Below are 27,627 nucleotides of genomic sequence, written 5' to 3'. Positions count from 1 at the left end.
GTTCTAGCTTGGACCTCTTCCTTGAACTCAAGGCAAGTGTGTCCACCTTCTGCCGCCTCATCTCCATTTGGATATTTAAGAAAAATTTTTTTGTGAGGAAGAGTGGCCCTGGGCTAATATCCATGCCCATCTTCCTCTACTTTATATGGGATGCCTGCCACAGCATGGCTTGATAAGTGGTGCATTGGTCTGCGCCCGGGATCAGAACCCACAGACCCTGGGCTGCGGAAGCAGAGCATGCAGACTTAACTGCTACGCCACTGGGCTGGCCCTTCCATTTGGATGTTTGATGGGCATCTCAAACATGCCTAAAACTGAGCACCCAACACATAACCTGCTCCTCTTGCCATCTTCCCTATCTCAATGGCAATGTCATTCTTCCCATTGCTCAAGCCAATCTGGCAGTCTTCTTTGATTACTCTTTTCCTTTTAAATTCCATGCCCGGGGCTGGCCCGGCGACGTGTCAACTAAGTTCTCACGCTCTGCTTCAGCACCCCAGGGTTTGCACTTTCTGATCCCGGGTGTGGGCCTACATACCGCTTGGGAAGCCATGCTGTAGCAGTGTCCCATATAAAGTAGAGGAAGATGGGCACGGAAGTTAGCCCAGAGCCAATCTTTCTTTTTTTTTTTTAATAATTTTATTTATTTATTTATTTTTTCCCCCAAAGCCCCAGTAGATAGTTGTATGTCATAGTTGCACTTCCTTCTAGTTGCTGTATGTGGGACGCAGCCTCAGCATGGCCGGAGAAGTGGTGCATCGGGTCACGTCCGGGATCCGAACCCGGGCCGCCAGCAGCGGAGCGCGCACACTTAACTGCTAAGCCACGGGGCCGGCCCCTAGAGCCAATCTTTCTGAGCAAAAAGAGGTGGATTAGCATTGGATGTTAGCTCAGGGCTAATCTTCCTCAATAAATAAATAAATCCATTAGCAAATCCTGTTAACTCTACTTACAGAATAAATCCAGAAACTGACCACTTCACCACCTCCAGGTCCAAGGAACTTGCATTATTGTGTTTAGCCTCCCAACTGGTCTTCCTCCTTCCATCTTTCTTCAGTGACAGTCTGTTCTCCGCAAAGCAATCAGAGTAATTCTTTCACAAGATTTTAGATCATGTCACTCCTCTGTCAAAACTCTCCATGGCTCCTGGTTCTCTCAGTAATAGCCAGCATCCTTACAATGCCTCACAAGACCCTCTGTCACCTGCCCCTGTCTTCCTCTGATCTCATCACCTTCCACTCTCTCCCTTGTTCGTACACAGAACACACTCCAGCCTCTGCCTTTGCACTGGCTCTTCCTTCTGCCTAGAATGCTCTTTCCCTGTATGTCATTATGGCTTGATCCCTTATTTTATGTCTTTACCCAAATACTCACTTGCACTTGAGCCTTTTCCTAGTCACTATATCTAAAATTTCAACTATATCTCACAATCTTGACATTTCCTCCCCGTAATTTTTTTTTTTTTTGTGAGGAAGATCAGCCCTGAGCTAACATCCATGCTAATCCTCTTCTTTTTGTTGAGGAAGACCGTCTCTGAGCTAACATCTATTGCCAATCCGCCTCCTTTTTTTTTTCCCCAAAGCCCCAGTAGATAGTTGTATGTCATAGTTGCACATCCTTCTAGTTGTTGTATGTGGGATGCGGCCTCAGCATGGCCGGAGAAGCAGTGCGTCGGTGCGCGCCCAGGATCCCAACCTGGGCTGCCAGCAGCGGAGCACGTGCACTTAACCGCTAAGCCGCGGGGCCGGCCCTCCTCCCCCTAATTTGTATTTCTCTTTAGCACTTGCCACTTAAAATACAGTTTATTATCTATGTTCCTCACTGAATCTTAGGTCTATCGGAGGAGGGATTTTTGTCTGTTTATTTTCTTTTCCCACGTTGATACCCGTGGTACCCAGAAAAATACTGGCATATAGTAGACACAGAATGAATGTTGAAAGAATGAATCAATAAGGATCTCATGGGGGGCCAGCCTGATGGCGTAGCAGTTAAGTTCGCGTGTTCTGCTTTGGCGGCCCAGGGTTCCCCAGTTCGGATCCTGGCCACGGACCTACTCGCCGCTCATCAAGCCATGCTGAGGCGGTGTCCCATATAGAAGAGCTACAACTCTACAACTGTGACACACAACTATGTACTGGGGCTTTGGGGAGAAAAAAGAAAAGAAGAGGAAGATTGGCAACAGATGTTAGTGCAGGGCCAAACTTCCTCAAAAAAAAAAAAAAAGGAATCTCATAGAACTTACATTTAGGTGAGAAAGACACATTAATCAAGTAACTGAACATGTAAATATATAATTACAAATGTGATGAAAGAAAAGTACACATCACATAATGAGAGCCTGACTGGCCTAGGGATCAGTGAAAGGACTCTTGGTTGGCAGATGGTAATGGACAACCTCCTAGGTCCCTTCTCAGTCTCAGATTCTTTGATGATTGGGTCACAAAAGAAAGGGAATGTTTGCTGCTTCCTCTTAGCATTCCATGCCCTGACCCAGAAACTTTCTAATCATACCCTCTGTTACACCATAGAAGTTTAGACTTCCCTATTCACCCTACCCCTCCTCTCCTCACCCCATCTATCCCAGGACATTAAGGGGGAATTTCTGAAGTGGGTTAATTCAAATAAAAGCTAATAGTTTTGAGTGGTTATTATGGTTAGGCATTGTGCTAAGCACTTTAAATACAGAGTAAGCATATTTAGGGAAGCTGGTGGTGAGGACAAAGTCCCTTGCATGTTCCTGAGTTGTGCTTATGGTCACTGATTCAATGAATTGCAAATTATTCTTTGCTCCATTGTGGTTACCCAGACAAGGATGATATGATGTTAGTTCATTTTCAAGGACTCGCTAGGAGGGAGTGGTTTTAATGTGGGGCAAGCCTCACTTCCCTTTGCAATGCTATCTCTCAGTTTTCTCCAGTACAACCACACCAAATTGTAAAGGTACAGCAGATTTTACTGAATTGTTGGAGAAACCAAAGGGAACAATACATTTGAGAGAAGTCATATAAATTAATAGATTAATTACGGCTTTTTTATGGTTTAAGAGAAAATTTCCAAAGAATTACACTCTTCGCAGGGGCCCTGCTCATGACCACACCCCATCCCCAGCCTTGCTCCCATCCTTGAGTCCACTCCTCTCTGTCATAAAGCCTCTTTTTCTAACTTCTATAGGGAAACTACCTTGTGTTCTCATGGGTTATTCTTTTTTCTTTTTGTGAGAAAGATCAGCCCTGAGCTAACATCCATGCCAATCCTCCTCTTTTTGCTGAGGAAGACTGGCCCTGGGCTAACATCCATGCCTATCTTCCTCCACTTTATGTGGGATGCCGCCACAGCATGGTCTGACAAGCGGTGCGTAAGTGCACGCCTGGGATCAGAACCCGGGCTGCCAGTAGTGGAGCGCACACACTTAACTGCTGTGCCACAGGGCCAGCCCCTCATGGGTTATTCTCACACAAGGATCCATGCTTCTTCTCTAGATATTCATTTTTCCAAGACTTAATTATTATTTCTGAAAAATTTCCTCAAGGCACCAGAAAGACAGTAGATGGTAGTCACATTTGGCACTCTAAATTCCATGGAACAGATCGGTGGGGGAAGCAGGGAGGAGACTCCAAATTCCTCTGCAGAGGCCACGGTGGGGTATGAGCATGGAAAATCTGATCCCTTTAAGTTGTCTCCTCAGATGTGAGTTGGATCTTTACCATATCTTCATCCAGTTGTCCAGAGAATAACACACACACACGCACACACACACACACACACATATCCTTCCAAAGAATAAATATTAATTCTTAGAGATGGTATCATCACTAAATCCAAAAAATAGAAGAGAAAACATCTTCCAACTGCCCCAGTGAGAGGCGCCCTCACTGATATTGCATTTTGCACTTCACATGATGATGCAAAGCTGTATTAGTTCCTTTTGAATATTCTCTCTTCTCAAATTATGCCCCTTTGTTCTGGCTAGAAATAAGAAAACTGACCCATTTGTTGATCCAAAAAAGCTTCTTTTTTGTTTGGTTTTGGTTCAGTTCATTTTTGTTTCTTATGATTCTAACCATTTTTAAGTGTACAATTCAGTGGCTTTAATTACATTCACGATGTCGTGCAACTATCACCACCATCTGTTTCTAAAACCTTTCATCACCCCCCAAAAAACTCCATGACCATTTCCCCATTATCCTCTCCTACCCTCATCTAAAAAGTCAAAGGCATTATGACATGGAAGATTTCATTGATTTTTATTCTCCCGTGTTTGTAGAGTAAGCCCACATCTGGCAGGCCCACAAGTGTGGTTGCTAATATAGCATCATGTAAATGTTAAAGATAAAACTAAATTCCAGGGAAATTTCAGCCTAACAGGAGTGGTTTGGGATTATACCCTCAGATGCTCAGCATTTCTTATTTTACTCTTCTTTATAGAACAGTTTAACGAGAAAAAAAATTGAGAAACAATGATTCTATAATTCTCTATAGAAGACATGAATCCTCGCTAACGCATCCCAAACAGTGGTCTCCTACTCTCTATAATCCCATAACAGGGCATGCGTCACTCATGTGGTGACATGAGTTCAGAGGAAGAAGAGAATCACCACAGAGGGAAGTCATCTAAAGCTTCATGACAGACATGGTGCGTGACTGAGACCTTAATGAATGGATAAAATTAATAAATAAAGAGAATAAAGCAGAGAACTCCTGGAGGATAGCCTTTGAAGACAGAAAGACTTGGACCCTAGATCTGGCCCTTTTACTTATGAAATGCATAACATTGGGAAAGAATTCTTTCCTCACAAAATCATTCCAAGAATCTACTCAGCTACTGTGCGTACATGTGAAAACATGGTACCTGGAATATGTGGAATATGCTTGATAAAATCCCTCATTCTCTCTCCGGGTGACAGAGACAACATGAGCAAAGGCAGGACTGTGGGGATGTGCTTCATATGTTTAAGCAACGAGTAGCTTAGTGTGGCTTGAGTGATGGCTCATAACAAAACAACGATGACAGATAAAATTGAGATGTTATCCATATTTCATATAAGCTTCTTAAGGAAAAATTTCTAACAAGATTGAGAGTTAAATAACTTTCATAATGGCTGTAAAAAAGTTATTAAAGAGTCATGATTTGTCCAGCATAAGAAATAACTTTATTTTTCAGGAAGCTATATTCATTTCCTGTTCACCTTTCTTCTTTTAAAGGAAGGAAAAGTACGTCTCTTCATTACAATAGCATTTTTCATTCCTGGAGATTTGGAGTTAGATTAAAAAAACAACTTAATTTTTCAGCTATTTTTAAAAGTTATTTTCCTTACTAACTGCCCTCTCCCCTCACCAACTTCTCTTGAAAAACCACAGGACACCCTGGTTAGTTTATTTTTAACCAAAACAATATGACTTGGAAATTGTGCCTCTGGTGGCTAAGTCTTGGACACCTGGACTTCACCACGGTTGCTCTTCATCATGAGAAGCACTAGGTGAGGTTTCATTATGGCCAGTATGTGAGGCCAAAAGGCCCCCTGGGAATTCTCCAGGGTATACATTCCTGTGTCTGCGAGCCAAGATGCTCAGGCATGGACTCCCCAGGCCCCTATTTTTGGAGACCAGGTAGATTGTTCAATATGATACTTTGTTGTTTTTGAAAGAGCCCAAAAAGGGGTCTGTGTGGGTGAAAGTGTGGCTTTTGGAGTGCTTCAACTTCTGCATTTCCCAATTTTTGTTTTTCTCAGTTTACTGCCAGCCATATTACTGAATTTCTCTGGGGTATATAGAAGCTGAGGGACAAACCTTTAAACATATACAGGAATTACTCATTCGGCCTCTGCTGTGCAGCTGCCCAGGACTTATTCAGGGTGAGAGAGCAAATAAACAAGTATTCATCAAAAGTCTAAGGCTGGGCAAAGGGCTAAAGAAAAAGAGTTATTTTTGATGAGAAAATTAAAGAAGCTTCATTGATCATGCATATACAAGAAATAGATATGGGAGTGGAAAAAGTTTGGTTTTGTAATCAATCACATAAAGACTTGAATTCTATCTCCACCATTTTCTAGCAAAATGTCTTTGAGTGTATTGCCTAATGCTATATATTCCATTTTCTCCATGTTTAAAATGTGAACAAATAATAGTAATAATAGCTAATTTTCATTGTGCACTTACTTTATGCCAGGTTCTGTGCTAAGCATGTTGCGTATATTATCTCATTTAAGTCCAAGAGGTAGGGACTATTATCTTCATTTTCAGACATGAACATTGAGGCTTAGAGAATTAGAGCAACTATCATGCAAGATTGTTAAAAATAATGTAAAAAAGTGACTCAGCATGTTGCCTAGTGTGTGGGAGATATTCTATAACGAACAACTGTTTTTATAAAATTATCTTACAGTAGTTGATATATTTAGAAGACCAGACATTTCAAAAATATAAATTGTGAGCATCAACAAGTTATCTGTTCCCATGCTTCAAAGTTTTCTGATTAGTAATAAAATGGGAGTGAGCAGTTTTGAGGTTCTTACACTATATTTCTGTCTAAATAGTCCCTAACAATCATTAGAATCAGATCACCCTCTGCTCTAGGAAGTCCTGGCACCATATTGGCAAATTCTTCCTCCTTGGTTCTCTTTTTATTTAGGGTCTGTGTTGACCCTTGCCTTTCTTCTACAATAATCATTCCATCACAACTAGTTAAATCACAACCCCTGGTTTTTTTTTTTTTTTTGAGGAAGATCAGCCCTGAGCTAACATTCACGCTAATCCTCCTCTTTTTGCTGAGGAAGACTGGCTCTGAGCTAACATCTATTGCCAATCCTCCTTTTTTTTTTTTTTCCCCCCAAAGTCCCAGTAGATAGTTGTATGTCATAGTTGCACATCCTTCTATTTGCTGTATGTGGGACGTGGCCTCAGCATGGCCGGAGAAGCGGTGCATCGGTGCACGCCTGGGAACCCGGGCCGCCAGTAGCGGAGTGCACCCACTTAACCGATAAGCCACAGGGCCGGCCTGACAACCCCTCTTGATTTAATTAAATTCAGTGTCCTTGATGAGATTTGAGAGACAACTACTTGGTATCAGCAGCTCCAAATTCCTTTTTTGGGTTTTTTTTTTGAGGAAGATTGGCCCTGAGCTAACATCTATTGCCAATCTTCCTCTTTTTTCCTTTTTTCCCCCCAAAACCCCAGTAGATAGTTGTATTTCATAGTTGTACATCCTTGCTCTCTGTGGGACGCTGCCTCAGCATGGCTTGATGAGCAGCGCGTAGGTCTGAGCCCAGGCTCCCAACAGGCGAACCTCAGGCCACCAAAGAGGAGCGCGCAAACTTAACCACTGTGCCACTGGGCAGGCCCCTCCAAATTCTTTAGTACACACCTAAGCCTGGTTTCCTCCTTCCCCATGACACCCACATCTTTCTCCCTCCTCCCACCCATCCCCACATTGGCTAAATGTACCAACAAGGATTTCCTTGTTACTAGAGGAGGACAGGAAGAGTCAACTACCTCAGCACAATTAGAAAAAAACGCCACTAACACATTCAGTACACTCAGCCACTTTCGGTTAATTTATTCAACATGGCCCTGCCTCCCACACATCCTGGTTACTTTAGACTTCGTCCACAGGTTCTTTAAAGGAGGTATGAAAAAGAAAAAGTAAGGGGGCCGGCCCCATGGCATAGTGGTTAAGTGTGCATGCTCCGCTGCTGGCGGCCCGGGTTCAGATCCCGGGCACGCACTGAGGCGCTGCTTGTCAGGCCATGCTGTGGCGGCATCCCATATAAAGTGGAGGAAGATAGGCACAGATGTTAGCCCAGGGCCAGTCTTCCTCAGCAAAAAGAGGAGGACTGGCATAGATGTTAGCTCAGGGCTGATCTTCCTCACAAAAAAAAAAAAGAAAAAAGTAAGATCAAAGTTCTATTGAGACAATTATCCTGGATATGCTCTGTAATTAGTAATTTATGCCCCATACAGATAATCTTAGAAATCCTGGTTATGGCAGACACCAAAGTCCACATAGTATATGATTCCATTTATACAAAATATCCAGAATAGGTACATCCAGAAAGGCATAAAGTGGTTTGGTGGTTGCTCAGGGGCTGAGGGGAATAGAGAGTGACTGCTTAATGGATATGAGGTTTTCTTTTGGAGTGACAACAAAGTTTTGTTTTTTTGCTGAGGAAGATTAGCCCTGAGCTAACATCTGTGCCAGTCTTCCTCTATTTTGTATGTGGGTTGCTGCTACAGCATGGCTGATGAGCAGTGTAGGTCCACACCCAGGATCTGAACCCACGAACCTGGGACGCCAAAACAGAGCATGCGGAACTTAACCACTATGCCTTGGGCTGTCCCATAACAAAGTTTTGGAAGTAGATTGAGGTGATATTGGTGATAGTTGTACAACAATGAATGTTCTTTTTTTTTTTTTTGTGAGGAAGATCAGCCCTGAGCTAACATCTGTGCTAATCCTCTGCTTTTTGCTGAGGAAGACCAGCTCTGAGCTAACATCTATTGCCAATCCTCCTCCTATTTTTACCCCAAAGCCCCAGTAGATAGTTGTATGTCATAGTTGCACATCCTTCTAGTTGCTGTATGTGGGACGCGGCCTCAGCATGGCCAGAGAAGAGGTGAGTCAGTGTGCGCCCAGGATCCGAACCCGGCCGCCAGTAGTGGAGCGTGAGCGCTAACCGCTAAGCCACGGGACCAGCCCAACAATGAATGTTCTAATGTCACTGAATTGTATGTGAATTTAACCTCAATTTAAAAAAAAATGCTGATTAATTCAGAGACTTCAAGGGACTGAACAGTCAGGAAAAGGTTGAGAGTGATGACTGGGGTATTCTCTCTTAGATATTAGTATGTACAAGCAGAGGAGAAAGTCCATAAGTAAGGGAAACAAGGGTAATGTGAGCCCTGGGACAGAGGAGAGGGAAGAATAGACATGAAAATGGGAGGAAAGAACCAGACATAAATGGGAAATTCACTTGACCTAAACTTAGGGAGCAGGTGCTTACGGGGAACTGAAGGCTATGGGCAGGGCTGTACAAAATTAAGGGCCACTATGTCCTGAACAGGAGGAAACACAATAAATTTGTGGTATAAATTAAAGTATTACTTTATCTTCAATCAAAAAACAAAACCTGAGGAAAAAGCAAGAAAATATATGCCATTGTAGAAGGCAAAAGGTGTTATTCAAAACAGAAAGAAATAAGCTGAGTGATAAGTGACTCTAATCTCATTGAAGGAAGAGACTGTGTCTTACTCAACTTTGAGTTCCCAGCACTGTGCAAGTCACAGATATTCAAAAGTTGTTGGGGCCAGCCTGTGGTGCAGTGGTTAAGTTTTCATGTTCCGCTTCGGCAGCCTGGGGTTCACCAGTTCGGATCCTGGGCACGGACCTACTCACCGCTCATTAAGCCATGCTGAGGCAGCGTCCCAGATAGAAGAGCTACAACTCTACAACTATGATACACAACTAGGTACCAGGGCTTTGGGAAGGAAAAAAAAAAAAAAGAGGAAATGGGCAACAGATGTTAGCTCATGGCCAATTTTCCTCAAAAAAAAAAAAGTTAAATATAAAAAGAAAAAAAAGACATGTAATTTTTTTCCTTTAAGTACACTATATTTTTTATTCCAGTTTTTCTAAAGTCTAGATTCCCTTACAAACCTTCTTTGGCAAATAAGTAGGCTACTTTTGATTTCTATACACCTTGTAATTGAATGAACATTAGCATAAGTTGTAGAACTCCCGAGTTCAGGCATGGTTCTTTTTTTTTTAGGCATGATTCTGCCATGCTAAACTTGATGAAGTTAGCCAGATCTCTTCACTTCTCTAAACCTGCTCCTTGTCTGAAAAATAGGAACCATAATCCCTCTGCTGCCCCCTTACAAAGTCGCTTCTCAAGTGAAATACGTTTGTAAAAAAACCACCTAGTAAGCAAACTTACAAAGTAAATTTAGTCCAGTCCTGGCCCAGCAGGGGACGCCATCATGGGAGTCGGCATCTGCCACAACAAAGATGGAAAGGTTCAAGCCCGGCCCAAGGATCCCAAGAGCCGGCACACCTACCAAAGGCTATTGGTCGAGCTGTACAAGTTTCTGGCCAGACTCACCAACTCCACCTTCCACCAAGTTGTGCTGAAGAGGTGTTAATTAGTCGCGCCAACCCATCGCTTCTGTCTGTCTCCTGGACGATCTGGAAGACGGAGCTTCCTGGCGGAGAAGACCAAACAACTGTGGTTGTAGGGGCTATAATGGGTGATGTGCATCCTTGAGGTGCCCAAACAAAGTGAGCGTGCTTCGGGTGAGCAGCTGCACCCGGAGCCGCATCCTCAAGGCTGGAGGCGAGAGCCTTACCTTAGACCAGCTTGCCCTGGACTGCCCCCAGAGCTGTGGCACCACCCTCCTCTCCGGTTCTCGGGAGGGCTGAGAGGTGTACAGGCATTTGGGCAAGGCCCTGGGAGCACTGCACAGCCACGCCAAACCCTCCATGCGCTCCAGGGGCTGCAAGTTCGAGTGCGCTGGAGGCCGACGGGCCAGCCATGGCTACAAAAATTAACCCAGATCCTGCCCTGTTATTAAAAAGATTTTTGGGCTGGCCCTGTGGCGTAGCGGTTATGAGCGTGCGCTCCGCTGCTGGCGGCCTGGGTTCGGATCCCAGGTGGCGCTGATGCACTGCTTGTCAGGCCATGCTGTGGCAGCATCCCACGTAAAGTGGAGGAAGATGGGCACAGATATTAGCACAGAGCCAGTCTTCTTCAGCAAAAAGAGGAGGATTGGCATGGATGTTAGCTCAGGATGGATCTTCCTTACCAAAAAAAAAAAAAAAAGATTTTTGTATCCTGGAAAAAAGTTAAATTAACATTAGAAACCTTAAACTGTAGAGACACTAGTATTGGTGGCATTCTAGACCCTTAGCAGACTTGCACACCTCACTACTCGCTGGCTAACCAGCAAGGGTCATCTCTTTGTGTTGACAAGGGAAAGAACAGACGAGTCAATCTACTCAAGAACAGTTAACCAATCAACTTAAATAGAAAAAAAGTGCTATAGCTTTATTAAATATATAATAGTCTTACAGGTGCTAAACTTTTTGAATACATGATCTTGTTAATTCTCAGAACTACTTGAAAGGCAGATGTATTGCCATCAATTTACTTTCTTCAGTTGAGAAGTTATTCGCTTAGGCTCACACAACTAGTGAGAGCTACATCAGGACTGGCCCTGAAACAAATACTAATTCTTTTATATTAAAATGAACAGGATGGTATAAATGTACCTTTTATTATACCTAGAACCATAAATTTAGTAATGTACTCCATAAAGCTACACAGTACAGGTGTGTGGCTAGGTAAACACACAGAAGAAAGGAAAAAGGAGAGGACAGGAAAACACCAGAGAGAGAAAAGAACTGCAGGACCCTTGGGTTAGGAAAAAAACTAGAACCTTACTGAAAGTGATTGGACAAATTGAAAAAAAAATAATAAAAACCACTATCAGCTATTTAAAAAAAATTGAGGGTTTGAGGTGAAGTGAAGCTCAATTTGTCAACAGGAAGCGATGGGCTCTGCACCTCTATTTATATAAACAACATTTGCTTTTTCCATCTTTGGTTCTGCCCAGAAGTAGTCGTCTGACTGCTGCTTTTGCCTCTGCTTGACTGGTTTTTAGAAAAAAAAAGTGTGGCCACCTGTTCCTCCCTCCACCACAGAGGAACTCAACAAGTCACTTTCTCTGTTTGGTTAGTGAAAACGCTAAAAGACACAACAATTTCAATTTTTATTGGAGTGTTGTATTTTTAACCAAATCTTTGCCTCGCTGAGTGGACAAACCTATAAGGATGGTCCCGCCTCCCCTCCACTGTGCTCCTGATGCCCCACCATTCCACACTGTAAGTTTCGAGGTCTCTCAGCTCCTCTTAACCACACTTCCCGAATTCCCTTCTCCCGTACGGATCTCTCTATTCCCACCTTCTAGCCTCCTGGTTCCCCCGCCCTCATGTCAACCTGTTGTTACTCTCCCATCTCCGTGTGCCCCTTGTCTGGTGCTCTTCTCTCTTTTCTGTTTCTTCTCAGATTTATTCCTTCGCTGTACTACAGTTACTTCAGTACAGAAGGAAGGGGCACCTTAGAGGTTGCAAGTTGCTTGCACCGTCTGACCAGGTGTAAAGTATTTGGTTAAACATCCAACTTTTGCCACAAGCACCCTGAAGCGCAGGAGGGAGGAGCTTGTGGCTAGCAACATATATTGCTTGATGTCATCAAAGGTAAGGCCCAGAAGTGGGTAGACCAGCTGGCTTTTGCACCTTCTGCCTGTGAGTCAAAAGAATACTTAGAGAAAGTGTGTGTGGAACTATATTTAGAGAGCAGAGTGCACACTTGAATTTCCAGAACTTGTTCATTCAAGGAGAAAGGAGAATTTTCTTCAATCATGAGCATGAAATATGGAAAAAGTTAGGCTCAGGGCAGGATCAACTCAATTTTGGAAGAGAAAATAAGAGTAAACCGAATGGGTAAGCAAATGAGGCTGCTCTCTCTTCAAGGTAGCAGGAAGGCATTTGATCTCAAAAATTGCCAAATGATACTTTCACCAAATCCTTTAATTGCAACATTAAAGATGCATTGTTTGGGGGGCCGGCCCAGTGGCGTAGCGGTTAAGTTTGTGCACTCCATTTTGCTTGCCCGGGGTTCGCAAGTTTGGATCCCGGGCACCGACCTATGCACCGCTTGTCAAGCCATGCTGTAGTGGCGTCCCATATAAAATAGAAGAAGATGGTCACAGATGTTAGCCCAGGGCCAGTCTTCCTCAGCAAAAAGAGGAGGATGGACATTGGATGTTAGCTCAGGGCTAATCTTCTTCACATACACACACAATAATAATAATAATAATAATAATAATAATAATAATAAAGATCCACTGTTTTGGCTCACATAATTCTTTTTCATCAAAATATATGTTCCTTGCTTAAGAAGGTTGTCATTTGTGTTCACCAGGAAAAGAATGATATTAACACCTTGGGGTAAAATACCTAAAGGGTAAACGGTTTTTAAATCCTTTCATGGGAGGAACAAGGAAAGAAAACTAGAACATCAGGGACCTGCAATGGGGCAAGGGTAAAAAACAACCAAAAGGCCGTGAATGGAATTCTGCCAATGGGGAAGAGAGTGCAAAGGGAAAGAACTGGGACCAAAATAACCTCCTGAATCTTTGACCTGGGACCCTTCTTAGGGGAAGGTTGTGGGGGAAAATAAGACTTTCTGAGGATAAGGAAAGAAAGGATGCAAGGAAAGGAAGTTAGAAATGTTGGTTTACCTATCAAGAAGAGTAGAAAAGGTAGAGAACATAAGAACGATGAGAAATGGCAAAACAGGAATTTGATCACGCAAAAGAACAGTGAGAGTAAAGCATGAAACCTTACCTATTGAGACTGTTGGGCCTGAAGAGGGCAGAAAAGGAAAGGAATTTTCTGGCAAACCAAGGAGGGGCCACATCTGGAGGAGAGTAAATAGATTTGGAATGTTGGAGAACCAATGGTAAAGTTGTGGAGTAAAGAATGATACAACAGAGACTAGTGGAATAGAGGAATTTGAGCAATGTTGGTACTCGGTTTTCAAAGTGGGATAAAAGCGTAAATTCAGGTCTTCTTTCTAAATATAGAAGAGAAAAAGAAATAACCAGACCAAGGAACACTCTTTTCTGAGAAGGACACCGGAAAAAAAAATTTATTTTAAAATGTTTAATTTGCGACATTCACAATATTGGGATTTGAGGTGCTTTCTGGTGGGAATGCCACCTCTCGTTCAATATGCAGTAGGAGGGTCAAGTTCATGAAGAGATTCTTAAATGATTCTTGGAAACTCTGCCAATGAGATCCCTTTACAGTGGCTACAATATCCACTTACTATGTCTTTCTATGTACAAGTACATTTACTTCTAGAGACTGTGGAGCAGAGATGACATGCTTGGGGTTTTTTCTAGCATTGCTCTTTATTCAGTTGTGCAAATCCCATTAAACTAAATTGCTTCTTAACAGCAAGGTCCTGATCCTCATTTAGGTAGTTTTCGCAGCAGTATGAGAGGACTCCAACCCCTACTGAGTGGAATTCTATCATACGTAACTTGTTGTCTCCAAGTCCCCTGGTTCCTTCTTGAATTTCAATGGCTTTTTAGAAAGTTACTGAGTTATTCAGATGAAAGGGCCCATAGTATACAACTTGTCACTTATAATGGGATTTTGTTCTATTACATTGTGGACTGCTGTCCTAGTATAGGATATGTCCCACCTTATAAAGCAGACATGGTTGTTGTGAATTAGACTAATCTAGGTTTCAAGAAACAAGAATAATGCATTTAAATATCAAGAATCATAGAATTAAAAGAAACCTTAGAACTAACAGAAATTTAACCTTCTCATGTTCAAGATGGGGAAATTAAACCAGGGCCTACTGAGGGAACAGGACTTATCTGAGGTTACCTGGTTACTACTAGAGCCGGATAACAATGCGGTTTGTCTGAATATTGTGTTTCTTTTACTTTTTCCTATAAACCATTGGGTAAACTTTATGCCTGCCTATTGAAGTTCAGGTCTGAATGCCCTTAGGCCCCAAATTAGGCTATTCTAGAATCCATTTGCACAATAATCTCCAGACATTTTGGTAAGTGGTGACGATGAAAGAAGTAGCAACAACTCAAGGAAACTCAGACCAATGATACCATTTCACATTAAGTTGTCTAATTAATGTGTGGGGGTGGGCTAACCCCAATACTACCATCAGTGAGTAAGTAAATGAGACGCTTTCCAGCCCCACCTGCCAACTGGACAACTGCATGAAAAACAATACGGGATCACCAGTCCAAGTTCTATACCTAGTGTACTCCTCTCTAGCCTCAGCCTCTGAGCTTAGCAGAAAACATTTTGGGTATTTATGTATTGCTGGTAGGATTGTATAATTCTTGGCTCTGGAGAATTTCCTAGGACTACAGAAATTACCGTGATCCTTCTCATAAGGAGGAACTGCCAGGCAAATGTTAGGACAATCCAGCAAAATAGATAAAATAAGAGTAAAGAGGATCAAGTAGATAAATGGGGAGTTAATCAAGGAAACTCTTGAAAAGAGAATAAACGAAGTTCTATGACTAGTGAAAATAGACAATGATAGCTTCTTCCACCCTAAGATCTATCTCAGACAGATTCAATAGTAAATATTATTAACCTAAAGTTTATGTTCCCTTGAAATTGCATGTAGAATGTTTGTATATGAGTCACATGGTCATCATTTATCTACCATGTCTATGATATTGGGAAGCAGCAAAACCATGCAATAATATAGACTTTGTATTTTATGTACTGAAAAATGACATAAATGTTAATTAGTCTGGGTGAAAAATCAGAGAGTAGGGGCAAAAGCTAGACACTGCCAAGCGATTGGTTTAAGATATACTAATGTCTATGGGTTAGCTGACAATGGATGGACAAGGAGTTCCCTCTTCTTAGAGCATTCCCTTCCTCCCATCCACACATTCTTCTTTCCTCTTCCTTGGTGATCACAGACCGCTAGGTCTCTGCAAATTCACATTTTCACAGGGAGGAAGTCGGAAGTAGTTGGAGCGACGGAGTCGCCTTGGGGGTAGACCAGCCATTTGACGGCAAAGTTCATCTAGAAGAGAAGCAGAGCATGACGGGATGAGAAGGCAGGGAGATAACAAGGGCTCATGTTTTAAGAGAAAGAGAAGACTGCAGTGTGGGGTCGTGAAAAGGTTGGAGAGAAATAGATCTGGGTTATAACCCCAGCTCTGCCGCTTACTGATTATTTGCTACTTGGTAGAAAGTTTCTTAACTTTTCTGAACCTCGCTATCCATTTCTGTAAAATAAGCATTAAAATGCTTGCCTCAACAGTGTAGTTGAGAGTATTGAAAGGAAATAATGTATGCAAAGTATCTAGCACAAGTGGTCAGTAAATTTTAGTTTCCTTTATATACCTAGCACCCAATTCTTCTAATCATGGATTTATTAAATAGCAAAAAAATGAGGTCCAATCACTCAATATATATTTAAGTGTTTACTATGTGCAAAAAGCTAACTTTAGTAACTCCCCTGAGACACTTGAAAGTGCCTAGAGTCCCAAATACTCATCCTCAATCTCTAGGTGCTTCCCTTGCAGGTGGCTTGCACAGAGCCGATGGGGGCAAGCAGCAAGTTTCCTTCTGCGAAGTTCACTACAGGTCTTACTCAGGAACTCAGCTCGAGGCGGGCTGCTGAGTCAGAAGTGGCTGTGTCTGTGGTGCCTTTACCAACCACAGCCATCGTTTGGGGCTGGCCATGGGGAAGGTGAGAAGTATCTTTGTTCCCACTATGCATGGCCTATAACCACACGCTTTGGATGCTTTTAATTGTTTTTAAAGACTTTCTACCTTCCTCTACTTCTGAAATTTCACAATAAGTAATGTAAGTGGTTCCTGGAATTGGTGGACTGTTTATAATGTGACCAGTTTCTAAACGTCCAGTCTATTTTTTATTTATAGGCCCTATCCAAACATGAGTGTCTCCAAATTAGTGGGGTTTTTTTTTTTCTTTTTAGAGTTATGAACATGGCTGCAGACTAGTAGAGTCTATGGTTTGTAATGGCTGACTTGGCCTTTTCATCTAGAACCCCATGAAAGAACTTCAAATCAGCCAGAGCTTCAGAAATAGAGGTTGGGGGTTACAGTCTAGTTGGAAGGATATCTAGGGGTACTTTTCTTAGGGTTATGTTTATATATTTAGCATACTTCTTTACTTAGATTGTTTATTTGGGGTAGCTTGGCGGACCAGGGCCTGATGCAAGTTAAAGGGATGGTCTAAAGCCCTCCTCCAAAGCCGGACCTTTGATCCACGACCTTCGTGTCCCTATTTACCTCTCCCCTAACTGTCTCTCTCCACTACAAACCCAGACAGCATCTTACCTTTCATAACTTCATGTTCTTTACAGACAAGACGGGAGCAGATCTCATTGTTGATGATGTACATCCGTCGTAAACTGCCATGGTCCCAGTGTTGTGGTTAAGGACGGAGACAGAAAAAAACATTGAGAGGGAGGACAAGCCTAGGCCTCTATGATGTGTCTTCAACACCTATATTCCCCACTCTTCCCTAAAAAAGTTCTCCCCTTTTTTTCCCTCCAGAGGAATGTAGGTTATGGAATGGTCTTAATTACTCTTCATAACGACTGTTTGCACACTCCACCTACAGTTAAGCTTAATACTCCTTCCCATTATTTTCTACCTTCAGAGTTGAATCTCTTGCTTCAGCTTTTTTCTATGAGGTAATAAATTCAAGGTACCAATGTTTCCCTCATGACTTTCCTTTTTCCAGCCATCTTATTCATTTGCCTTCTTGGGTCTAGGTCTAGGTCAGTTCTCCATAAACCTCAGTCCCGACTCTAGGTTCTAGCTGACACCTTCAGGAATAGCTTAGGAGGGTTATGTTAAAAACTTCTGCCCCAAGAAAGACTGAAATTTCATAGTGGCTGCTCATTAGTTACTGACACAAAAACACTACCATGGAAGATGCTCTCTGGGTATTCTGGGATTCCTTACCTAGTAAAACATAACTGATGAACGCATTGCTTGACTGGCCGATGCACAGAGTAGAGTCTTGTGCAAGCAAATTTCTCATCCCGGCACTCTGAAGAAGCCCCCAAATAGGGAAAGGCATAACAATAGGAGAGGCACAAACAAAAGATTAAAGGGCTGGAGGAGGAGGGATAAGAGCGGGAAAAAAATACAAAGTAGTCTCTACAGAGGATCATAGTAAGTTGGGGCATGTCCTTCATGCTCACCAAAGCAGAGCAGTAAGAAATTGGCTAAAATGAAATTAAGGTGTTTCCCTACCTGGAAACAGGAGAGCATTAAATAATCTCTGAGGGCTCTTCTAGGAAAAAGTCCTTCTAGGGTTCTCTAGGTGGCAATATGAAATACCAAATTGAAATCCTGATATTCCCATTCTGAAGAATGAGAATTCTTAGATGGGCCACTACTTCTCTGTTCCAGAAGTTTTCTGCACATCAGAATTATCGCTACATTAGAGAAAGCAATTTTAGCCATGACATCTATAGCAATAGTGAGTCCTTGCAGTCACTTCCCAACCCACTAACCACCAAATAAAGTCCAAAGGTAGTTAGGGAGAGGACTGTTTCAGGACCATGCGATAGAGGTCCCATCTTTTCCCCATGACTTTTAGGACAGGAGCTCATTAAAAAAAAGGAGGTGGGGATAAGGGTACTAAAAATATTCTTTGAGGAAGAATTGGAAGTAAACTAGAAGATATACCAAGTACCCTCCAGAGAACAAGGAGGTAGGAATCCTTAGGGAGAAGAAAAGCTTAAGAAAAAGACATGCAAAAGACAATCACACCTGTGGTGGCATTTTTATCCTTGGGCGAGGCTGGAAGGCAGAAATTTTATTCAGTTATTACTAGTTCTAGAAGTCGTTACCTCTGTAACTCACATTGCCTCACTTGAGACTCACGTGGGACACCCATAAATAGGAAACAAATGAGTTAATAACTCTTTTAGCAACTTCTAAAAGAAAACCGATAATGGGCTGTTTTGATCCACAAAATTGAAGAGATTTGGAAGTTTGGATGGGAAATCTGATTTTGCCTTTCTCCTTTCTCTCCTAGAGAGTCGAGAAATTCATTGTATTTTGAGTATCTTTATGTTGTTGACAAGAAGCAAATTTAGCAGGGATACAAGGCAAAGAGCCATATGCCCAGAAGAACTTCATCCTAGAGCTAAGGAGAGAAAAGATTATTATCCTGTAGAAGCTCTTCCTCATTAAAGAAACCTTTTCCCCTATAAATTAGATACATCATCATGGTTCTTTGATAAAAATTTTTGAGTAAAGAATAATGAGGGTCATAGCCATAGCCAAACCTAACCTAGGAGCAAGTTAAATACGGCCTAGTTTGTAGCATGGAGAACAGGTCAAGGAGTAAGATGAGTCTTGAGGGAATAGTCTAACCATGGGACTTATCTGTAAAGATGTCATTGGAAGAGTTGCTAGTAGGATACTATAGGAAGTATGCTAGGTGATTACGTCTATTCTAGGGTTTCAATTGCAGGTTTACATGCTGAGAATTCTCAAACTTATACTTCTATCCCAGATCTCTCTTCTAAGCTCCAGACCTATAAATCCAACTGCCATTTTATGGAAGAGTTCCTGGATTTTTCAAAGATCCCTCAAATCCAAACTGACTTAATTATCTTTCCCTTCACGATTTCAAGTTGTTCTTCAGTGAATGGTACCACCATCCACCCAATAGCCACCATCTACCTAATACAAAACTGGACATCATCTCAATAGTCCCCTCTCCCTTACAGCTCACATTTAATTTTCACTACCTCTACCTTAGTTCAGGCTACCATCTTTTATTGAGACTATTGCAACAGCACCCTGGCTGGTTTTCCAATTCACAAATCTGATTAGAACCCTTCTTTGCATAAACCACTCTCTGATTGGTTTTCATTTCCATTCTAATCTTTTGTCCATTTTGTCTTCTTTCCCTAAAAGCTCTTCCCCCTTCTATTCACTTGATTCACTTCTACTTGTCTTTCAAGAAGCAACTTAGCCAATGTGCCCTCCAGAAAAGCCTTTCCTAACTCCCAACACTGAATAGAGGCAAGGACTCTTTTTGAGTCTTCCATAGCTTCTTTTGCTTATCCTGATTATAGCATTTTGTGAAACTGAATAAAGTTATTTGTTCATTTGTCTATCTTGTCTGTTAGACAAAAGATACCTAGTAGAAGAAAATCAGCTTTGTTCACCTTTATATCTCTGGCATCTAGTAGCAGGTTTTCAGTAACTATTTGTTAAAAATAATCTAGTTTCGATCTCCTTTTCTCACGTCCCACCACTTGTTCCTTGTAGTTTTTGCCCTAATCAATTAAAAAACTCAGTTTCCCCAATGTGTCAAGCTCTACTTTGCTTTTGCATCTTTACACATGCTGTTCCTTCTGACTGGAATGCCCATCCCTACTTGACTGCCTGGCTTACTCCAGTTCTTCCTTCAAGATTCAGTTTAACCATTGCTTCTTCTAGAAAGCTTCCCTTTATCTTTCCCAACATTTATTTGTTTATATATTTGTCTTGCCATTACCTGTCCAGTCTTGGAAACTTTGAGGGAAAGAGCGCATCTTGGTATTTTATATATCAACACCTAGCACAGTTCCTGTTTGTTAAGGCATCAAAAATGTCATTAATTTAAATTGAACTGTTGGAAGAACGTGCTACATAAACTGTAGTCCTGTCTATTTAGGATCCTTCAGCAGCTGTACTGCCTTCCATAATGGGCTCTGCGGAAAGCCCAGAACGGCCCTGGTGGCCCTGGGATCCCACATCTGAACTCACCCAGGTCATCTGTGGAAGGCTCGATATCAGCCAGAACTGAAAAGGCACAAAACAGCAGGTGTGAGGAGGGCTTTGAATCGGTAAGGGGGAAGGCAGAGTAGAAAAGGGGGAGTGGAGATATCAGGGCAAGGTCAAGACTATGGCTGGGTGTATCGTGTCTAAGAGGACAGAGTAACTGAAGTAATGGTGAATATTTTTTGAGTATTTGGCCTATTGACATTGTACTAATTTCTGAAATCCTTCATTATCCACGCCTTATTTTAGCTGTTAATCCACTTTGTTTCCTCTCTTTAGAGGAGTAGGAGACTTCTCTTTGCTTTCATCCCACTGTCACTGAGCAACACACCTACAATACCTAAATCCTTTTCCGAGAGATAAAATATATGCTTAATTCAAGAGCTGGAATAAATATTGTGAATATTAACAAGAATTATTGCCATTTTTAAAGAACTGTAGTAAAACCTACCTGTTTCATCTGTAGAGGGATCGTTCACCAGATCTGCAAAGATAGCAACGCAGAGAATGAAAAATGCAGGTAGGAAAAGTAGCCAAGAAAAGCAGGATAAAGGGATGATGATCTAAAAGGAGGCAAGAAAGATTGAAGTGTAAGGATGTGGACTCAGGCAAATATAAGGGACCATCTCAGAAGGAAATGGAAGAGAGAAAGAGATTGGGCACATTCATAGCATCAGAGGCATCTAAGATAGACAACAGGGCTCTGAATGAGCTCAGAGCCTCCAACAACCTCTTTCCAAGTCTTCATTCTTCTTTGTACAGACATCATCCTCAATCCATCTATCACCAATATGAAAGCAAAGAAATAAACAAAAAGCGTAGCTTACTAGGATCTTCTGTGAATGTTTCTGGAGTTGCTTGAGTCACATTGTCTGAATAAAAAAATCAGAGAATGTTTTCTGAGCATTCTGTCCCCCTCCTGCCCTTGCACTCCCAGTCATTGAAATTGACTAGCACAGCGGCCAACGCATAGTAAGCGTCCCACAATTGTTTTTCTTTGTTTGCTTCTCAACCAAAGTCCTTTCCCCTGTAACCCAAACAAACGTCACACTTTCCTACTTCCATGAATATACCCACACAGTCCTAGCCTAGAATATCCTTTTTCCTTTGTCCGCCTTATCTACAGGAATCAATGAACTGCATGCCCATCAGATAATCTTCCACAGGCATCCTCTTTCTCAATTAGACTTTGATAAGCATTGGACTGCAGGAATAACATATTATTTTATTCTCCTAGCAGATAATAATACATATAGCTAATTTGGGTTTGCTCTGTGCCAGGCACTGCTTACATCTCTATTTTTACAGATGATAAAACTGAGCACCAGGAGAATAAATAATTTACCCAAAGTCATACAGCTTGTTAATAATTACAGTGGATTGATGACTTCTTTGCAATACTTATTTAAAATGAAATTTTCTACGCCAAAGACATTGTGGTTTTTATATTTATAATTTTGATATAATTGGATATGTTTGCTGATATGCTTATATACAATAATTTTCACAAAAGGTGGTGTTGATAGGTTTCTGATGCTCAGGGAGAAGTGAGGTGAAGAAAGGGGAGAGGAAATGCCGATGTTAGTAGAGAATGCCTTACATTGGAAAGAAAAGGCAGGTGGAGAAGAAATAAAAATCGCCAAGGTTTGAAGGTAGAATCTATTAAAATAAACTAAGAAAACTGAATTTGAAACTATAAATAATATCACCTCCTAAAACAAATTGTCTTGACTTTAAAAAGCAAAATAAGAAAGCAGTGTTAACATCTATATATTTAGCCAATATCCCATCTATAATTATCCTTCATTGTAGATGGCTGATAGTCATAATCCATTTTGCCCACTAGGGGTCAGCAAATTCACATAATTTGCTTTGACTTTTTTTTTTGAAAACTTCAAGGTCTAAACGGCAGATTTAAATCTGGTGAGAATAGCATTTTTACAAAGCCTGTCAGTTATTGATCATTGCAGTAGAGGCAAAACACGAATAAAACATTCTGAACGAATTGTCCCTGCTTACTGCTTACTTTATCCTTTTAAAAAAAATTTCAGATAGCAAGTCGTCAGATCTGACAAAAGAGGCTTTTGATCTTGCACACTCAATATAAGCTTTCTTCTTCCAGAACAAATTTTGATAAAAGCAATCCAAGTCTGTTTCAATTCCATAGGATATTTGAAAAACCACTGACACGATTCATTCCAGAGCCTGGAAGAGGGGGGTGGAGCCTCCCCAGGGTGTAGCCCCGGCCTGCCCTGTTTCCCTTCCTCCAGCTGCGTCCAGTCCAGCCAGGCAGAGAAACAGAAGTGAAGCAGTGGGAGAGCAAGAGGGTCAAGTGTATCCTAGCTGTCTCCGCAGGTTTCATGGCAGAGTACTGCTTTTCTGCATATGCCTCAGTTTACCCACTACCCACCTTTCCCATGAGCTACCACTGTATAAGTGCTTATCTGGGATTCATGAATATTCTCTGAAAAGGAATCTTAAGGAGATCTTTTTATCATATCTTATAATATTTCTGCTAGAAAAGCATCATAAAGTCATAAAACAGGACTGGACCTTAACCAGCCCAGAGAAATGAATTTGGAATTTTGCTTTTGCTAGTGCTGAATCTGAAACAGGTTCAGAAACTTAGAGATTCAGATCTCTTTACCCACAACAGAGAAAAAAAACTTTTGTTTCTATATTTTTATCTTCTGTATCAGGACACACAGCAGGAAATTATATTGTGCCCCAGTGTGCACATATAAACTAAAACAAGTTTAATAAGATAATACTTTACTCTTGCAAGGTACTCTGTTTTTATTTTAGTCTGTCCTAATTCATTAAAAAATACCAGTTGTGACCCGCCAATTTGATTTTATGACCCATTAATGGGTTACCTACTGCCGTGCTCTCAAGGGTCGGGAAAAAGCAAGAGATAAATTATAATTATGTTAATTATAAAAAAAAAAATAGGGCTGGCCCCGTGGCTTAGCGGTTAAGTGCGCGCTCCGCTGCTGGTGGCCCAGGTTTGGATCCCGGGCGCGCACCGGCGCACCGCTTCTCCGGCCATGCTGAGGCCGTGTCCCACGTACAGCAACTGGAAGGATGTGCAGCTATGACATACAGCTATCTACTCGGGCTTTGGGGGAAAAAAAAATAAATAAAATTATTAAAAAAAATTATAATTATGTTGACTGTCTGGAGGCGGAGTGGAGATGTTGATCAGAGTTTCCTTCATCAGGCTGAAGGAAGTGGTCTTTGGAAGCCAAAACTGTTGGGTTCTGTCCAGTTGTGCCACAATTTCGCTGTGGTACTGAGATAACTTCTCATCTTGTCTTTGCATTTTAGTTTCTCCACTGTTACATGGATAGGAAACATGTATTCTATCTTTCTGTTAGGGTTAGTGGGCGTATTCTGAGTGAGATAAGAGATGTACCATGAAGAGTGAAAACAAGAAGTGGGCATAGAGGAGGTCTTGGGAAAGACATTTCAGTAGGAAAAAAAAAAAAAAAGACAAGAAGGTTCTATGAATGGGATAACAGGATTGTGGAAACTGATGAATTCAATCCTATTTCCCACACCTTGGCAGTGTATCTCTCTGTTGTGTTACAGATTCTTTAAGTCTCACCATTCAGCTACGTTATGCTAATAAGAAACCCAACAGAGCCCAGATCCAAGGGTTCACTTACCTCCTTGTTGACCATTGACCCCTAGCGGTGTCCAGTCTGTACCAAAAGAAGGAGAAAAGAATGTGAGTGACTCCAGCTCTATACCCCAGAAAGCTTTTATGAGATGAACCAGAAAATGATGGGAAAATGGTTGTACTTTATCTTTCTGAGCTTTATTTCTCTATTGCTCAAAATAAAATTACTCAGACTGTTAGTGCTACACACAAACGTGGAAACACTCAAGAAAGACAACAAGTCTTGGGAACAAAGCCTTGCTCTGCTGCGCCCTGACTCAGGATGACCTTCGTCCTCATTCCCAGAAGGGGTGGGGTCCTGTCGCACAGAGAGGGCCAGCACCTTTCTAATGTGTTCTGTCCTTCTGTCTCATAAGCTACGCTATTGAACAAGGAAAAAAATATTTTTTCACAGTCTGTATCTGGCAGAATGAGAAAAAAATAGAGCAAGATTTCTTTGAAGTCCAAGGTTCTCTTTCATTGGGGTGGCCAATCTTCTAGCTAGATTCTGTGAAATCTGTGCAGATCATTTTTCTTGCATGTATAGATATGGTATGTATTTTTTGTGTGCATGTGAATATACTTATGTGTACGCTGGTGCTGGTGTTTGTTAGGTGTTAGTGTATGTACTCCCACTGTCTTCCTTCAGGATTTAATTTTTTAAAAAATTTATTTTCTTCCCCCAAAGCCCCAGTAGATAGTTGTATGTCATAGCTGCACATCCTTCCAGTCGCCATACGTGGGATGCGGCCTCAGCATGGCTGGAGAAGTGGTGCGTCGGTGTGCGCCCAGGATCCGAACCCGGGCCGCCAGCAGCGGAGCACGCGCACCCAACCGCTAAGCCACGGGGCCAGCCCCCTTCAGGATTTAAATTTGGTCCAGTTTCTTATTAGGTGGTCTCTGTTTGTGTATGCATTTGCATATCAGCTTCTTTTTCCTTTGGTATTTGTTTACTTGTATATCTATGTCTGTGACCCTCTTTTGGTTAATATGCACTTGTGTCTCTTCGGTTAGCCTTAGTTTCGTAACTCTCAGGATACCTTTTCCCAAGTCTGAGGGCATCTCTATCCACTTCCCTGCCCTTTCTTCTTTGACACAAAATTTGTTCTTTTCTTCCCTTTGTTAGCAATTCTAGAACTCAATAGCAAGCATCTCTCCTCCCATTCCCCTGAGCCTCCTTCCATCCCACCCTCTAACACACACCTCCACACACATGTACAGCTGAGGAGCTGACATTTTAGGGAGAAAAGAATAAAAGGTAGGGACTCACCAAAGGGGATGATGAGTGCAGTGAGAAACAGCAGCACCGTGGGTCCCGAGAGCAGCATATCTAACAGGGGTGGTGGGTAGAGGAAAGATTGTAATGCTCAGGGGCACATCAGCATTTCCGTTCCAGGCAAGGATGTCTGGAGGCCCTGTCTCTTTGTCTTCCCAGGAGCTTTCCTGGTCCCCCAAACCCTTTCTGTCTTTTCTTATCTTTTACCCAACGTTTATTTCTCCTTAAAATTCTATTCTTTGATCACCTACCATCATTCTCACTCTCATTACTCTTTTCTACCAAGTCAGAGGAATTTTTATATTCTAAATGGTCCAACTTTGCCCCTGCCCTTGGGCCTCTTTCATCCCTAGTATCTAATCTTCCTTTTTGATATCTGTCTGCTTATCTTGGTGTCTCCCCTCATTTGAATTCCATAGATAATTGGGATGTCTGCTCAATTCTAAGTTCAGTGACATTCCCCATTGCCTCCCTCCAGCCCTTTGATACACACACACACACACACACACACACACACTCCCTCTGCCTATTTAGGGTTTTGTATAATCAAATAACTCACTGTCTCTGGTCCTCTGCTCTTTCCACCGAGTCCTTTGGCTGCTGAATGTGTCTCTCTCCTTCTCACGCTGTTCCTACTTTGGCTGAAGAATAAGATGAACAGGGCCACTCCCTGGGAAGGACTTCAAATTTGGCCTACTCTGAAACAATGAGACGAGGGAAAGCGAAGGAGAGAGAGAGAGAGAAAGCCAGGCTAGAGGAGTACAATGAGGCTGGAACGAGAAGGGGATGGGAATTTGCAGTCACTCACACCCTCATTCCTAAGATTATGACCACATTGGTGAGAGATGCTGCTGCTCCCTAAACGAGCTGGCCCAAGCTCATATGTGCCTTTCTTCTATGAGCCTAGTTTTCCTCTCATGGTCTGGCCCCAGCTCCCTTTTTCCTTGGGTTCCTTCTTACTTAAATAGCCCCCTCTCACCTTGGAGTGTTTACTGCACATCACCAGAACCTGTTTCTATCTCTCTGGCTATCATCCATGTTTGAATCATTCCTCCATCCTCCTTTCTCACTTTCATTCTTTTAAATGTTCGTCTCTTCAACACCAACAAACTCCTTTGTATCCCCGTATTTCTCTTTTTTCTTTGCCTCTTTCTTGACCCACATATTCAGACTCTTGTTTTTTTCCCCTGGGAATCCTATTTATTCCCCAATCCAAGCAAACACAGACACTACATGAATTTCATCCAAGAGAAGGGCTGTCTGTCTTAGGGTTAGGAAAGGTTGAGAAATACAGAACCCTCCAAATTTGTTTTGAAATATGGAGGAGCTCTGTGAAAGGAGATGCCAGACTTATTCCGTCTCTTGGCTTTGTTTAAGCTTATGCTAAGAATCTTGATTTCTAGAATCTTAAGGACAAAATGCCATCAGAAGCCCAAAGGAAATTGGGAGCCAAGGTCATTCTGCTTGCCTTATTTGCCATCGGTACTTTTCCTCAGATCATGTAATATGTAGATAACTTTCTCTGATCCAGGAGTTTTAACGCCTTTGTATTTGCTCTTATTCTTAGAGACACTAGTGGTTGGACCATTAAAACATCTCCATTTTGGAGGGACTAGACTTGAATTATAGAAACTCACATTTGATGACTGGTTGACCTTATGTGCACTAGAAGTGTGTGAGTTTCAAGTTATCTGTTAGCACCTTTAGTCAACATTGTGGGTCTCCTTGATGAGCTAGATTAGAGAAGAGTAGGTAGACGGAGGGAGCAGCTCGTATTACTAGAGTACAGACTAGAAGAAATAAAAGGAGAAGGAAGAGAAGGAAAAGAAGGAAGGAAGGAAGGAAGCTAGCTGTCTAGTTGGAAGGGAGAGCTATAGACATGGTCAGAAACAAGCAAATAGCACCTCTAGTTCCTCCGAGGAAACTATACGTGTTCCATCTCCGAGACACATGGATTCTGGTCAGTTCTCAGAAGAAATCTGAGTCCAAACCCAGCTCTTCTGATCTCCCTGGCCCAGAACTTGATCTTCTCCCTCTGCTCCATAGTGAGAGTGCAGAGGCTGGAAAACAGATGTGACTCTAGTCTGGGGAGAGTCAGGGAAAGAAAAGGCAGGGAGGTGGGGGTGGGGAAAGAAACAAAGAAGCAGATGCAAAGCAGAAGTAAGGCAGGACATATAATAGAGAGCCTAGAGCAACAATCATGTTTTCCATGAAGCTCAGACCCATGGAGAAACTGAACTCAGGCCAATCATTTGGCAGGGAGAGCAATGACCTCAGTGTGCTGGCCTAGCTGGAGACTATAGGAAA

The 27,627-nt window shown here is 42.0% G+C and overlaps 1 protein-coding gene and 1 pseudogene across 4 annotated transcripts; one reads left to right on the top strand and one right to left on the bottom strand.

Annotated features, from left to right (window-relative positions):
* Positions 1 to 9,972: 9,972 nt before the first annotated feature.
* LOC131416380 (large ribosomal subunit protein eL18-like) lies at positions 9,973 to 10,540 on the top strand (annotated as a pseudogene).
* Positions 10,541 to 15,298: 4,758 nt separating this feature from the next.
* Positions 15,299 to 26,061, bottom strand: MFAP5 (microfibril associated protein 5). Of its 4 annotated transcripts, XM_058558871.1 has the most exons (10): positions 25,880 to 26,059; positions 25,315 to 25,374; positions 24,052 to 24,087; positions 21,211 to 21,255; positions 20,835 to 20,867; positions 20,369 to 20,404; positions 18,374 to 18,403; positions 17,558 to 17,645; positions 16,925 to 16,998; positions 15,299 to 15,638 (listed from the first exon to the last, which is right to left on the bottom strand). In XM_058558871.1, exons 2-10 carry the CDS (start codon positions 25,370 to 25,372, stop codon positions 15,526 to 15,528), a joined length of 513 nt encoding a protein of 170 aa, XP_058414854.1. In that variant the 5' UTR covers positions 25,373 to 25,374; positions 25,880 to 26,059; the 3' UTR covers positions 15,299 to 15,525. The 4 variants fall into 4 exon arrangements, with proteins under 4 accessions (XP_058414854.1, XP_058414855.1, XP_058414856.1 ...); XM_058558872.1 differs by lacking the exon at positions 18,374 to 18,403 and having other exon boundaries at positions 25,880 to 26,061; XM_058558873.1 differs by lacking the exon at positions 20,369 to 20,404.
* Between the last annotated feature and the right edge of the window lie 1,566 nt (positions 26,062 to 27,627).

This window comes from Diceros bicornis, chromosome 17, assembly GCF_020826845.1.
Source record: "Diceros bicornis minor isolate mBicDic1 chromosome 17, mDicBic1.mat.cur, whole genome shotgun sequence".
NCBI classification, from domain to species: domain Eukaryota; kingdom Metazoa; phylum Chordata; class Mammalia; order Perissodactyla; family Rhinocerotidae; genus Diceros; species Diceros bicornis.
The sequence above is the reverse complement of the archived record's forward strand: the minus strand, read 5'-3'. Positions and strand labels throughout refer to the sequence as shown.